Source organism: Sprattus sprattus, assembly GCF_963457725.1.
Source record: "Sprattus sprattus genome assembly, chromosome: 19".
Classification (NCBI taxonomy): Eukaryota; Metazoa; Chordata; class Actinopteri; order Clupeiformes; family Clupeidae; genus Sprattus; species Sprattus sprattus.
The window spans coordinates 10,259,259-10,272,734 of record NC_137917.1 but is presented as its reverse complement, the minus strand read 5'-3'; the positions used below and the strand labels follow the sequence as shown (position 1 = coordinate 10,272,734).

Genomic DNA, 13,476 nt, shown 5'->3' with positions numbered 1-13,476 from the left:
CATCACCTATGAAAAGAAGCAGACCATGTCTATTAAGTCCATGCTGAGACAATTTATGTTTTTAATTTCTTCTTAATGTACAAAGTACTCCTAGTAATGGCGAAACAAAATCAACTACATTGAACAACAACTGAAATATTCGGAAGTGGTTATTTATGGAGTGTTTATTTATGGTTATTATAGGAGTTTTACCAGGATAAATCAGTGCTCAAGCTCAGTGTGCATGTTTGTGTGCATATGTGTTTGTGTATGCGTGTGTGAGAGACAGATAACTTTGAAAATCCAACCTTTAAATATTCTCTCCATATTTCCACATTACATCACATGTTAGTTGATGAGTTTTGTATTCACAGTGTAGCATTTTGCCAGAATGGATGCTATTCAGTTTAATAGTGAAAGGTTAACCCAGGGACCCTTCCCAGCAGGGGTTGAGGGGATCACAGAACACCTGAAAGAGTTACATACTTGTGAGCAATAGGTTATTATTGTCAGAAGTACTAACATAAACTCACACACCATGGTAAAGAGAAACATTAATAAATGTTCTTCACTTTCCTTTCCATTTGTTTTGGATCATTATTGGAATTCAGCTGGTGTTACAAAGTGAAGTTTAAGCATAAACTGCCAGCAAATAACAACACCTATTTTAGACACTGTAAAATCTCCCACACTATATTTCGGGTGAATATTTGTATGTGTGTGTGTGTGTGTGTGTGTGTGTGTGTGTGTGTGTGTGTGTGTGTGTGTGTGTGTGTGTGTGTGTGTGTGTGTGTGTGTGTGTCTGTATTTGGGCTTTTAGACAACATCAAAATAAAAATGGTTTCCTTATTGTACCCTTTGTATTTATCTTATCAGAGTAGCTGACTGAATAGCTAGATACAAGGTCAAACTGCTGCTGAGGCATGGCAGAACGTGACTTATATTATCTCTTTGATGAACTGTATAATTCTTGTTTTTGACAACCGTATTTTCAAGAATTTCCTCAATTAACAAGGAGTTGTAGATAACTACTGGCTGATGGGGTTTAAATAGGTCTGAAAGTTTCTAAGCCATACAACACTTTAAACCTTCTTCAGAGAAACACAAGTCTCCAACGCCTATCAAAAGAAAGAGACCATGTCAAGGTAAGAGGGAAATTACTTCCATTATGTCCATGCAGAGACAATCTATGTTTTAATTCCATTTAAATGTACAAGGCACTCCAGAGTAAAAACTAAATAAACAACGACAACAACATTCTGAAGTTGACGGTTCACGGAAGTGTTCATTTGAGTGAGTTTTACCCGGAAAAATCAGGCCTCAATCTCAGTGTGTGTATTTGTGTTTGTGTGTGTGTGTGTTTTTGTCTGTGTTTGTGAGTCTGCTTGTGTATGTGTGTGTGTGTGTGTGTGTGTGTGTGTGTGTGTGTGTGTGTGTGTGTGTGTGTGTGTGTGTGTGTGTGGAAAAAAAGAGAGAGCGAGAGAGAGAGAGAGAGAGAGAGAGAGCACTTTGAAAAAACCCAGCTTTGAAATTTTCTCCATACTTCCATGACATCACATGTAGTAAATAGTTGTTGAGTTTTGTTTTAACAGTGTAGCACTTTGTCAGGGATCATTTTCCAATGGATAATATTTAGTTTAATAACATAGCCATTTATTTTGTGTTTTTTCTTTTTGTTTAGTTCAATCAGTCTTCAGGGCCCTGTTCGGCGTACGACTGAAGCTAAGATAATTAATTTAGCTCGCAACTGGAGATTAACTAGCTCGCTAAATGAGAACAGGCCAAACCGGTCTGGCGACGGGCGCTAATTTATTTTAACCTCAAGTTAATTTATCTCGTCAGCTAAATTGCGCGTGCACGTCTTGCTTCAAAAGGCAAGAAAGGTCGATCCCCAAAACCATGATTTTTTTGAAAGGTATAATGGTCTAAACTCAAAGAAAAAGACTATTTTTTTTTCTCCGATAACGCAGGATATGATCATGAACGCGTTATGAAGAATTCAAGACCATAATCATGTCAAAATTCAACACTCCCGTGGCTACCACAGCAATAAAAGAAACTGTCTATAAGAGCTATAATACGTGACATCTTCTCCCCTATACAATATGGTACTATGGTGCAGCGGGTTAAGCGTCTGGTTTGCATGCTGTAGATCACTGGTTCGACTCCCCTCACCCTTGTAAGAATTGTAGTTTTAAATCGCTTTGAATAAAACCGTCTGCTAAATTACTAAATGTGAATGTATTAATAAGAGATTCAATACATTTAAGCAATGAAAAGAAATTGTGTCTATTTCTCTCTTCTTATCATGCACCCACCTCCACCACCATTCACTACCGCACAAACACTAGACACGTTTCCAAAACTAAACGTTTGCAATGATGTAAGTTAAAGTAGGTAAAACAACTTTAGCCAATATCTATTTGGGTTATGTGCTCAAATTTCCTGGGATCAAAGAAAACGTTAGTATTTTTAGTTTGCACATGAATACTTACGTTTACATGAAAGTTATTTCGGGTTTATCAACTGTATGTCTCAACTGTACTATCTACCACTGTCATATAATTATGAGTGCTTTGTTCTCCGCATCGCCGACATTACAAAAATGAAGGCTACCACTGGCAAGAAAGTGATGACATTCAATGTTTGACGGTGGTGTAGCCTATGCAATAAATGACTCGAGAAGGTCTTCTAAATTAATTATTCCTTGTCGGGTGGATCGGTAGCGCTCATACAAGAACTCATCATTATGGAAAAATGGATCTTCTTGGCGATCGCAAAGAACTCTTCCTACGCTAATCAAACTGACTCCTTGTCAATGGGATCCCTCCTTTTGGCGTGGGTATGGCAAGTTTAGCCAGCTAAACTTTGCTTAGCCTGCCCTGGAGCAGGCTAAGGCTAAGCGATTAATTACCATGGAAATTGAGCAAAAGTTGCTTCGCCGAATCCGCTAAAGTGGTGTTGTCTTTTTTTAGCCTGGAGTTTAGCTCGCTAAACCGCTTAGCGAGTGACGCCGAATAGTACCCAGGTCTGTGGCTCAGACTTCAATTATGAGGGCATCATATATTAAACTGTATGTGAAAGAAAGAAAGGGAGAGACTGATTTCCATTCCAGAGAATATGTCCCATGCAATGACTGCTAAAATATATATTTTTTCTAACCAGAATGGGGACACTTTTCCTGACTATCTTCCTTGGTTTGTCAGGATTTACAGTTATGGCGCTACCTCAAGGTAAACAATAACAAAATGTGATTGTTTATTTGATAAACTGTGATAGGTTAACACACTGTCTGTCATGATAACAAACAAATCATTGTTTTATCAAATTTGTGTGACTGGAATAGGAAAATTATTGAAAAGTTGCAAAAAATATATATGTTTGAGGAACCTTACGATCTCTGTTCAGCTCAATGTCATGTCAAGTTTAAGTTCCCCCTTCAGCTCTCCTGACAGTCATGTTGTCTTGATTATCTCTTAGGCTTCGATTACATTGCCTGGGAAAAGTGACCCAATTCCGTTGTTTGGCTCACATGTGGCACATAACGAATTTTAATGACTTGTATTGTTACTTTCACAAGCAATAAGGGCTCTCATCTTCTCCTCTTCTTCTCTGCCTTAAATTATGACCACTATTTTGCAGACCTCTGAAGACGCTTATTAATTAGTTTGCATCTATTGCTGTGCCAGCTGGTTGTTTACCTTCGTTTCAGTACCAAACTTGTACGTATGTGGGTTGTTTTAAGTGTTAAGGAAGTGTAAACACAGGAATCGGATATGGGTCAGTTTTAAAAGTAGATGCAAACAGGTGGTCAAAACAAATTGGATCTAGACAGTGATTCAGAACTGGGCATTAAGACCTGCAGTGTAAACACAGCCTTATAGAAACAGACCTAACAGGCACAGCATTAGTCCCAATCATCAGACTCATTGTCTCTGTCACTTATCTATTCTGTTAGTCAGTAATGACACATAATAAAAACAGGGCAATGTCAAATTATACTTAGCATTTATTATTTTATGTAATACACATTTAAACAGCAGTGAGGAGTTCTGAAATTCTAACTAGAAATCTAACTACCCTACAGGCATGCAGAAACCTCACTCATATCTTTTGGCAATATAGTTAATGATGTTGGGCTGTGAAAGCTTTGATTATGCTTTTGTGCGGTGGTCTGACCCAGACAACAGAACTGCATAGCGCATACCCTAGGCAGCTAGTTGGAATGAAAAGTGTGTTTATGTCCTTCACATGACCATACACCATGAAAATGAATCAGAAGATGTTATAGTACAAGTTGCTTATAAAACCATGCTTCAACAAATAGCAGATTGTTGCATGGCAAAATGCTGCATTTCTTCACACAGATTTACAAAGAAAATAAAATAAGATATGCTGTTCTTGTTCAAGTCATAATTGATGTGCTAAACATTTCTTTACAGCTAGAAATTTAGCATTGTATGGAAAGGCCACCCAGTCAGACCTGATTGAAAGCCCCTCATCAGGGTACAGTGATGCCCACAATGCCATAGACGGAAATCGTGACCCACATTTTCATCATGGATCTTGCACTGCTACTGATGCACAGACTAATCCCTGGTGGAGGGTTGATCTACTGAGGCAGTACACTATTACTTCAGTGGCCATCACCAACAGAGGAGACGCCGCCCCTGAGGGAATCAACGGAGCTGAGATTCACATTGGCAGCTCCCTGCTGGACAATGGCAATCACAATCGACTGTAAGATTCTCATTTTCTCTAGATGTTAACTGATTGAAAATGACTGGGTAGAAAGTTTTAGAATTTCTAATGTATAGGCCCACGGTCAGAGATGGGCAAAAATACATCAAAATGTATTTTGATACAAAATACAAAAAAAACCTTCAAATAAATGTATCAAAATAAAATACAAAATACTGTTGCCAGAAAATGTAACAAAATACAATACATGTATTTTGTATTTTTAAAATACAGGAAATACTTTTTCAGAATTTTCAGTTTTCTCTCAATTTGGTATAGCAGAACATTCAGGTTTGGGCTATTCAGTGGCGTAACGTAGTTATGACGGGCCCAGGTGCAGGCTATTATGACGGGCCCTTGTCAGTGTTGTAAGGCAGTGGTTCCCAAACATTTGAGTCCCGTATCCGTTTTTTCATGTTTGTAACCGCCGCCACCACGCCCCTGCCCCCGCACACATATTCCGCCTATTACACCTGTCAGTGTAATTTTTTCGCTGAATATAGGTATACATCAGTATTTTTGGCAATGTGACTAGGCTATTCAGACTATTTAGATTGACATGAATATGTCTATGGGCCCTTGCTACGGGGCTATAATGTACACAAAGCGAACGAACCCAGTAAAAAAGGAAGAACAGTCACAGAATGTCAGTGTAACTAAGCAAATCTATTAAAAGACAACAACTTGATTGATTTTGTATATTGGGCTCTCATTGCAATCTCTATGGCTTCAGGGAGGGCTATCCCCACCATGCTTTCGTCATACGTAATTGCGTATAAGGACATAATACGGCTTTGATTAAGTCACATTCTGTCAAGATGGCTAACGTTCAGTGCAACAACTCGATTCGCTCTTTGAAAGAACCTCCTTTTAGTCGGTGTACTAATGAAGATAAAGCCCTGTTTTGTGAAAAAAATGGATTTAACATGAGAGTCAATGAGAGAGATCTGGGGTGATTTCCTTTTCGCCCCAAAAAGGGGCGGGCCATAAGAAGCACCACTTTTGGCAAATTGACTGATGCCTGATTCGACAATGACATTCAGAGGCAGATCAGATGGTCTAGTGGTAGAATCCGACAGAAAAAAATCTCCATCTGCCTAAACACTGGAGAAAGTATTTTGAGTATTTTAAATACAAAATGACTCCACTCTAAAGTATTTTGTTACAAATTACATTCGATTTTTTATCGGCCCTATCAAATATAAATTACAAAATACTCAAAAGTAAATTAACTAGTATTTCAAATACAAGTAATTGAAATACTGCCCATCTCTGCCCACGGTTAATTTCAATGAGCAGCTGCAAATGTAAAAACTGTTTATTATCTTATCGTAGTGACAAAAGAAAGTGATAATGAATATTTTTGTACCCTAAACCATTCCTCAAACTATATGTTCATTTTTGACTTCACTTTCAGGGCAGGGGTTATATCCTCTATCCCAGCTGGAAGAACCCTCACCTTCAACTGGGATAAAGGGGTGGAGGGCCGTTATGTTAATGTTTTTTTGCCTGGAAACAACAAGAATTTGTCACTTTGTGAGGTGGAGGTGTATGGCTATCCAGCACCAAATGGTAAGCATTGTCCTTGTAAATATAGCACACGGTTCACAACATGAAATATTTAGGTTTTTATTTAATTTAGAATAGAAGTATGTAAATATTGAACCAACTTTGCACATGCCTTTGTTAAGACTGAAAAGCTTTAGAACAATTAAAATGAATTTAAAATATAGACATTATCTTTTCAGTATCCCCAGACTTGATCCGATTTTTCGGTAAATGAAATGGAATCTTAGAATCTTAGAAAATGTCTTGTTTAAGATCAAGAGGCATTTTACTTTCTGTCAACTAAACACGTACAGTATACTTATCTGCACGTGGTCAAAGCTGTCCGAAAAATAAGCTTAATAAATCTGATGTGATGTAAATACAGGGGCAGTAGACGAGAGATGAGGAACCTGGTTAAAAACAATTTAATTGCCAAAAAACATACTCAACCACTTCAGACAGGACATGGTTCTTAACTGTACATAATTGTTTGTCTAGTTGTTTATCTGTCATTGTTCTTTCATTGTCTCCATGCAGGTGAGAATGTGGCTTTAAGAGGGAAAGCAACTCAGTCAGACCTTCATAGCTATGGATTTGCATACAATGCCATTGATGGGAATCGTGACGGAATATGGGGCCATGGTTCCTGTACTCACACAGACGCTCATGTCAACCCTTGGTGGAGGGTGGATCTGCTCCAAAAATATAAAGTCTTCTCTGTGATAATTACCAACAGGAAGGATGGTACTCCCAGTAGACTGAATGGAGCTGAAATCAGAATTGGAAATTCTTTGGACAACAATGGCATCAACAACCCCAGGTAAGAATTGGTACCTCCATTTTTGGGTATATGTGACATCAACACCATGTTGACACCAAAGTAGCTCTGAGTCGACATGCTGTTCTTTTTATTGCTGTCCTTGGCATGCATTATTTTTGTAATAACTGCACCCTATGCCATCCGTTACTATACAAAACCTCTGACAGGACTAGACTATTTGGAATACTTACTAAAACAATGAAATAATGGTAGTTCATGCTCAAGTGCCCTGTATTAATGTGAGTTTTTTTTTACTATATCCTTTTCAGGTGTGCCGTAATCTCCTCTATTCCTGCTGGTTTTTCCGAGACCTTTGAGTGTAATGGAATGGAGGGACGCTATGTTACCGTGATAATTCCAGGACGTGCAGAGTATCTTATACTCTGTGAGGTGGAAGTGTATGGATCAATGCTGGACTAAAGCCCATGGAAAAAGCGATGGATAGCTTACACTACTCTCAAATCACAGACACATGTATTGTTCTGGTGAATATGTCTAGCATTTATAAAAAAATGTTTGTGAAAGCTTTTCTTACATCCTCGTTGGGTGGTCTGATCGATTCACAGAACTAGTTCACAACCTGGATTGCAAGCAGGAACGACAGGTGTGTGTATCTGTCCTTCACATGACCATATGAGCCTACCTTAAAAATTAATTTGAAGATGATAACAGTTCTAGTTACCTATAAAAACATGCCTAAAATAGTGGTTAATGGATGCATCCTGTTGATTTAATTCAACGCTGAAATCAATGACAAAATGTATTACAAGAGAAAGTTCACTTCTAGAACGCTCACTTCAAGTGGAGGTAGACATTATAAAATTCAATTTGTCAACTGTCCAGAGTTTTTGATTGAAGTGAATCTTTTGTTGCTAGCTGCCTGGTACTTCTTGTATTCTACTAGTAGTTTCAGGCCTACCCTTGGGAAGATGAGTCTTCTGAATGGTAACTCTCACTTTTTCCCTCAGTTGGTCATGTCGACTGTGTCCCTTCCTACTGAGAGTCTGAGCTCTGTTCCTTTCAAGAAGTGTGTAGTTAAGTTAGGAACCGTTCTGCAAAAATAATAAGAACTGTCCTTTCTGCAAAGTTTACCTCACATCCGGTGGGGCCAGCAGATGACGACAAAGAGCAGGTTTCAGTTCCCTAACTTCTAGAAATCCACCTGTGGCCCACATCCCTTGCATCACCTGTAAACAAACCAGTAGCAGAGTGTTTATTTAAGCTGGCTAACAACTTCAGTCTGAGGTTAGCATTGATTACCTGTGTCCATGTCAAAGAGTGTGACTGTTGAGCTCCTAATAGGTCTGCATTGTAAATTTGTAGTAATCTTCAGTGTCTTATATTCTCCTGTGAGACTCTCAGTTTGAGTGCTGATGAATTTGTTTTTGGTTAAACATTTTGTGTGAAATATCTTTGCTGTGTGTTGGAATATCTTTTTCTATTGGAAAACTGCTGCCTAATCCTTTTAATAAAAGAGTAAACAGACTTTTGCCTGACTTGTGTGGCTTTCTGTGCTTCTTGCTCTGAAATGTTAACCCTTGCCTGTGTGTTCATTTTCAAAGGCTGACACAAATCTGGAAACTGGCGTTTGTTTACTTTTATAGGCATTACAAAATTAACCCTTTTTTAACACACACGAACAGGAATGGGACATTTGTTTACGCCTACAGTATATATTTTTTATTTCAATCATTTAGAGCACATGTGTCAAACTCAAGGCCCGGGGGCCTGATCAGGCCCGGCAAGCCATTTAATCTGGCCCGTCAGCTTCTCAGAATGTTGCAAAAAGTTCCATTGATTTGAATGAGCAACGGTGAAATTTTATTTGGCTCACCTAATTTTCCCTCAGGATTAATAAAGTATCCATCTATCTCCTATTAATCTATCTATCAGAGGTTGTCTGCCGCGGCCGCTGGTTTGTCGAACGCACCACAAATACTGCAAGTCCCACAATGCACTGTTGGTAGCATACGTCAATTTAGGGAGCGCTTGCCCCACTGTCCGGCCCTCGACTTACACCCATTTTTATTTTGGCCCTCTGTGTATTTGAGTTTGACACCCCGGATTTAGAGTGACACAAATTTTACGGTTTGAATGATTTAAGCCTCTACATCATGAACCCTTTATATGATTATTCAGCGATTTTTACATAATAGATTTCAGACATCTCAGTGATCCACTGACTGTCTTCTAGGTCTGCATAGGATGATTTGTGTTGTCTGTTGCAGCATCGATGGGCTTCAGTCTAGTGGTGATCCATGCACCTCCACCTCACAAACCTATATTTATACACAATTTGCAATACCATGCATCCCACAACAATGTCAAACTGGGTGGTAACCTAACACACCATCTACACCGGGTTAATGTCTCCTACCTTTTTTGACGCAGTTGCCAACCCCAAACTCAGTTCCATTCAGTCCACTCTGTATTTCTGCAGCAGATCAACTCCCCACCTGAGGTGTCCGTGGGAATCTCGGTTACCATCGATGGCATGATGGATGTGTCATAAAGCTAAATTTGGATCACCCATCAAACCAATACAATATAAACAATACAAACTCATATAATGTTTTGTCATATTCATATTTTGTAGTTTCTATGCAGTTCCTTTGGATATCTGACATGTTATGACTCACTGGAAGAAAGGTTCATTGGAACTCCTCTCTAATCCGGCCTGATTTACTAACAGGATTGCGCCCATTTCTGGCTTAAAATAGCGGTCGTAAACATAAAACGGTATTTACTAAGGGGGCGCATTTGAGTAGAGCCGCATATTAACGCTTTGAGGGTGTGTACCTGCAAACAGGTGGGATGGCACAAAAACGTGGTTGGTAACCAGGGCGTGAAGCGCTATTTAATGGGAGGAGTGCGCCTAATGATGAACTGCGTGGTATTTACTAAACTGCCCGGCGAGCGCACATCTCTGATTTGCGGGCTAATTCTCCGCCTCATAAAAGCACGTCTTAACCAGGAAGCGCATTTCCATTGAGTCTGAAAACGTTGATATGGTAGCAGTTATAAGAGCAAGGCGAAGAAAGAAGACAGAGACAGCGCACAGAAATATTTTTTTCAACTCATTTTCAGTTAAGCGAACCATAAATCATTAGACGGTACAGGTTAACCAGCCACGCAATACTTCAATTACTGGACCAGATCAGAGACGACATCGAACCCTCCACCCGGTGATCACATTCCATTCCATCAGTTGTTAAACTAAGGACAACATTACAAATATTGGCATCGGATCATTTCAAACAGTTATAGCATCAGCAGTTGGTATATCTCAGCCTTCACTCAGCCAAATATTCACCCAGGTGCTCGATGCATTGCTACGGCGCAATGGTCAATATACATTTCCCCACTACAATAGCTGAAATTAAACTTTCCGAACGTAATTGGAGCCATGTATCGCACCCACATGCAAACAGTCCCACCTTCAATCCACGAACACGTTTACCGAAACAGAAAGCACACATATTCAATGAATGTCCAGGTCATATGTGATGCCAACATGACCATTACTTACGTGGTAGTGGTCTGTCCATGACAGTTTTATCTTCCGGAATAGTGCCATCTATCCATGATTGAGCAACGGTGATTTTGGAGAGGCCTGGCTACTTGGTAAATGTATTTGTTTCAGTGGGGATATATTGTAGTGAACCCATGTCCCTTGTAGAACGTATAAATCTCGCCATGTACACATCTTTATTGTTATAATAGACAGTTTATGCATTAATGCCACCAATAGCATATTATTTACAGGCAATTTCTCCCGTCTTTTAACTGTGCGCTAAATAAAGATTGCCCAGCGCGGATCTGGCTTGATAAATATCACGGAAAATGCGGGGAAACACCGTGCGTTAATGTGCGCCTGGCAAAGGCGCAGATTAAGCTTTGGTCGCAAATCAATGTTAGTAAATCAGGCCCTTTAAAGGGCGGTGTAAGCACAGATTGCCCAGCGCAGATCTGGTTTGATAAATACCACGGAAAATGCGCAAAAACACAGTACGTTAATGTGCGACCGCAGATTAAGCAGCGGTCGCAATCTTAGTAAATCAGGCCCTAACAAACTATGTCAGCTGTATGAAATAATGCTATTTTGAATCATGAAGGGTTTCTGTGGACACAACCGAAGATCACTGTGTGACTGCATGTATGAACCATCTTGAACCAACATGCGCACATAACAGCAGACACATACTTGAAAGTAAAACATATTAGCACTTTTAAGTCTTATAAGCACTATCAATTTTCAAGTCAAAGGAAAAGGGCAGAGCAAACAAAAAGCATGTGTAGAAAGAGTTCTCTGGTGTGTATATTGGGGATTTCTTTCCTTATTGTACCCTCTGTGTTAATCTGATCAAAATAGCCAACTTGTTATTTAGATACAAGGTCAAATTGTTGTTGAGGTCCTTAAGCATGGCAGAACTTTGCTACTATTATCTATTTTATGTCAACCATATTTACAAGCAATCTAGATTATGGCCTAGAATTTCCTCAATTAAGAAGGACTTGTTAATGGATGATTACTGGCTGATGGAGTAACATAGGTCAGAAGGCGGCTAAGCCATGACACATCAATACTTCTCCAGAGGAAAACAAATCTCCAACACCTATGAAATAAACCATGTCTATTATGTACATGCTGACATTTTAAGGTACAAAGTACTTCACAGTAATGCAAAAAAATGAACATTATTGAAATATATTCTGGAGTAGGCAGTTCTAAGTGTTTATAGTTATTATTGGAGTTTTTCCAGGAAAAATTAGTCATCGAGCTTAGTGCGTGCATTCGTGTGGGTTTGTCTGTGTGTGTTTATGTGTGTGATTGAGTGTGTGTGTGTGTGTGTGTGTGTGTGTGTGTCTGTCTGTTTGTGTATGTATGTGTGTGTGTGAGAAAGAGAGAAAGAGAAAGAGTGAGAGAGAGAACTTGAAGAATCCCAGCTTTGAATATATTGTCTATGTCTGTGTGTGTGTGTGTTTGTGTGTGTGTGTGTGTGTGTGTGTATGTGTGTGTGTGTGTGTGAGTGTGTGAGTGTGTGTGTGTGTGTGTGTTTGTGTGTGTGTGCACGTGTGTTTGTGTATGTGTGTGTAAGAGAAATGTGAAAATCCTATCTTTTAAATACACCCAAAGCAGGGAAAGAGTTTGACCTCATCCTTACTCGGAACTGCACTACGGACAACTTAATGGTAACCCCTCTGCATGTCGCAGACCACTTCTTCATTCACTTCGATGTTCGGCTTGAACCCTCTGTCCTCCCTCCGATGGTCTCGTTCCGCTCTCTCCCATCCACTTTTCCTCTCTGGTCTCTTCTGCTCTTCCACCTCTATCCACTTTCTCCTCACTAGGTGTCAATGATACCACAGTGTCTCTCTGCTCCACTCTGAGCTCATGCCTGGACAGTTTATGTCCACTTTCCACCAGACCTGCTCTATCTACCCGGTTTCATGCGTGGCTGAGTGACACCCTCCGAACGCAGCGTTCTAATCTCAGAGCAGCTGAGAGAAAGTGGCACAAATCTGCAGCACCGGACGATCTTGCAAGCTACTAGACACTTCTGGCCACTTTCTTAACCAGCATCACTCCTGCTAAGAAGACTTTCTTCAAAGACAAGATCAACGGTGCAACTGACGAGCGGAAACTATTCTTCACCTTCAAACCTCTAATAACCTCATTGCTGATAATTTTGCTTCTTTTTTCACAGAGAAAGTGGCAGCCATCGGGAAACTACTCAACCAACTGTCCCCCACCCCTAAGGGGGCAACCGTCAATGGCTCATCTTTTCCTTCTTTGATCCCTCTCACTGAGAGTGAGGTCTCCAAAAGGACCCCATCCCTTCTAGCCATATCCCCTGCCGTCTTACCAGCAATAACACAGGTGATTAATGCTTCATTTAATTCTGGAATATTTCCTTCTTCATTCAAATTGGCTCGGGTAACACCCCTGCTCAAGAAGCCTTCTCTCAATCACACCCAGGTGGAAAACTATCGACCGGTCTCACTTGTCACGCTCCTATCTGAAACCATTGAGAGGGCAGTTCCAAACAGATCACAGAGTTCCTGTCAAGGACCAATCTCCTCGATCCACACCAGTCTGGATTCAAAAGCGGTCACTCCACATAAACAGCCCTTTTGACTGTGACAGAAGCCTTAAAAACAGCTAGAGCAGCAGTGCAATCCTCAGCTCTTGTCCTGCTTGACAGCTGCATTTGATACAGTCAACCACCGCATCCTTCTGTCCATACTGTCCAGTATGGGCATTTCTGGCAAGGCTCACTCCTGGTTTGAATCATACCTCACTGGGCGCTCGTTCAATGTGTCATGGCAAGGTCAGTTTTCTGTACCTCACCGCCTCACCACAGTGGTGCCCCAAGGCTCGGTGATGG

The 13,476-nt window shown here is 40.2% G+C and overlaps 1 protein-coding gene across 1 annotated transcript; it reads left to right on the top strand.

Moving 5' to 3' along the window:
• Positions 1 to 6,110: 6,110 nt before the first annotated feature.
• On the top strand, positions 6,111 to 7,507 carry LOC308380594 (fucolectin-like; the record flags this gene model as incomplete). Its single annotated transcript, XM_080858003.1, has 3 exons — positions 6,111 to 6,291; positions 6,805 to 7,087; positions 7,357 to 7,507. 3 exons carry the CDS (start codon positions 6,111 to 6,113, stop codon positions 7,505 to 7,507), a joined length of 615 nt encoding a protein of 204 aa, XP_080714129.1.
• Between the last annotated feature and the right edge of the window lie 5,969 nt (positions 7,508 to 13,476).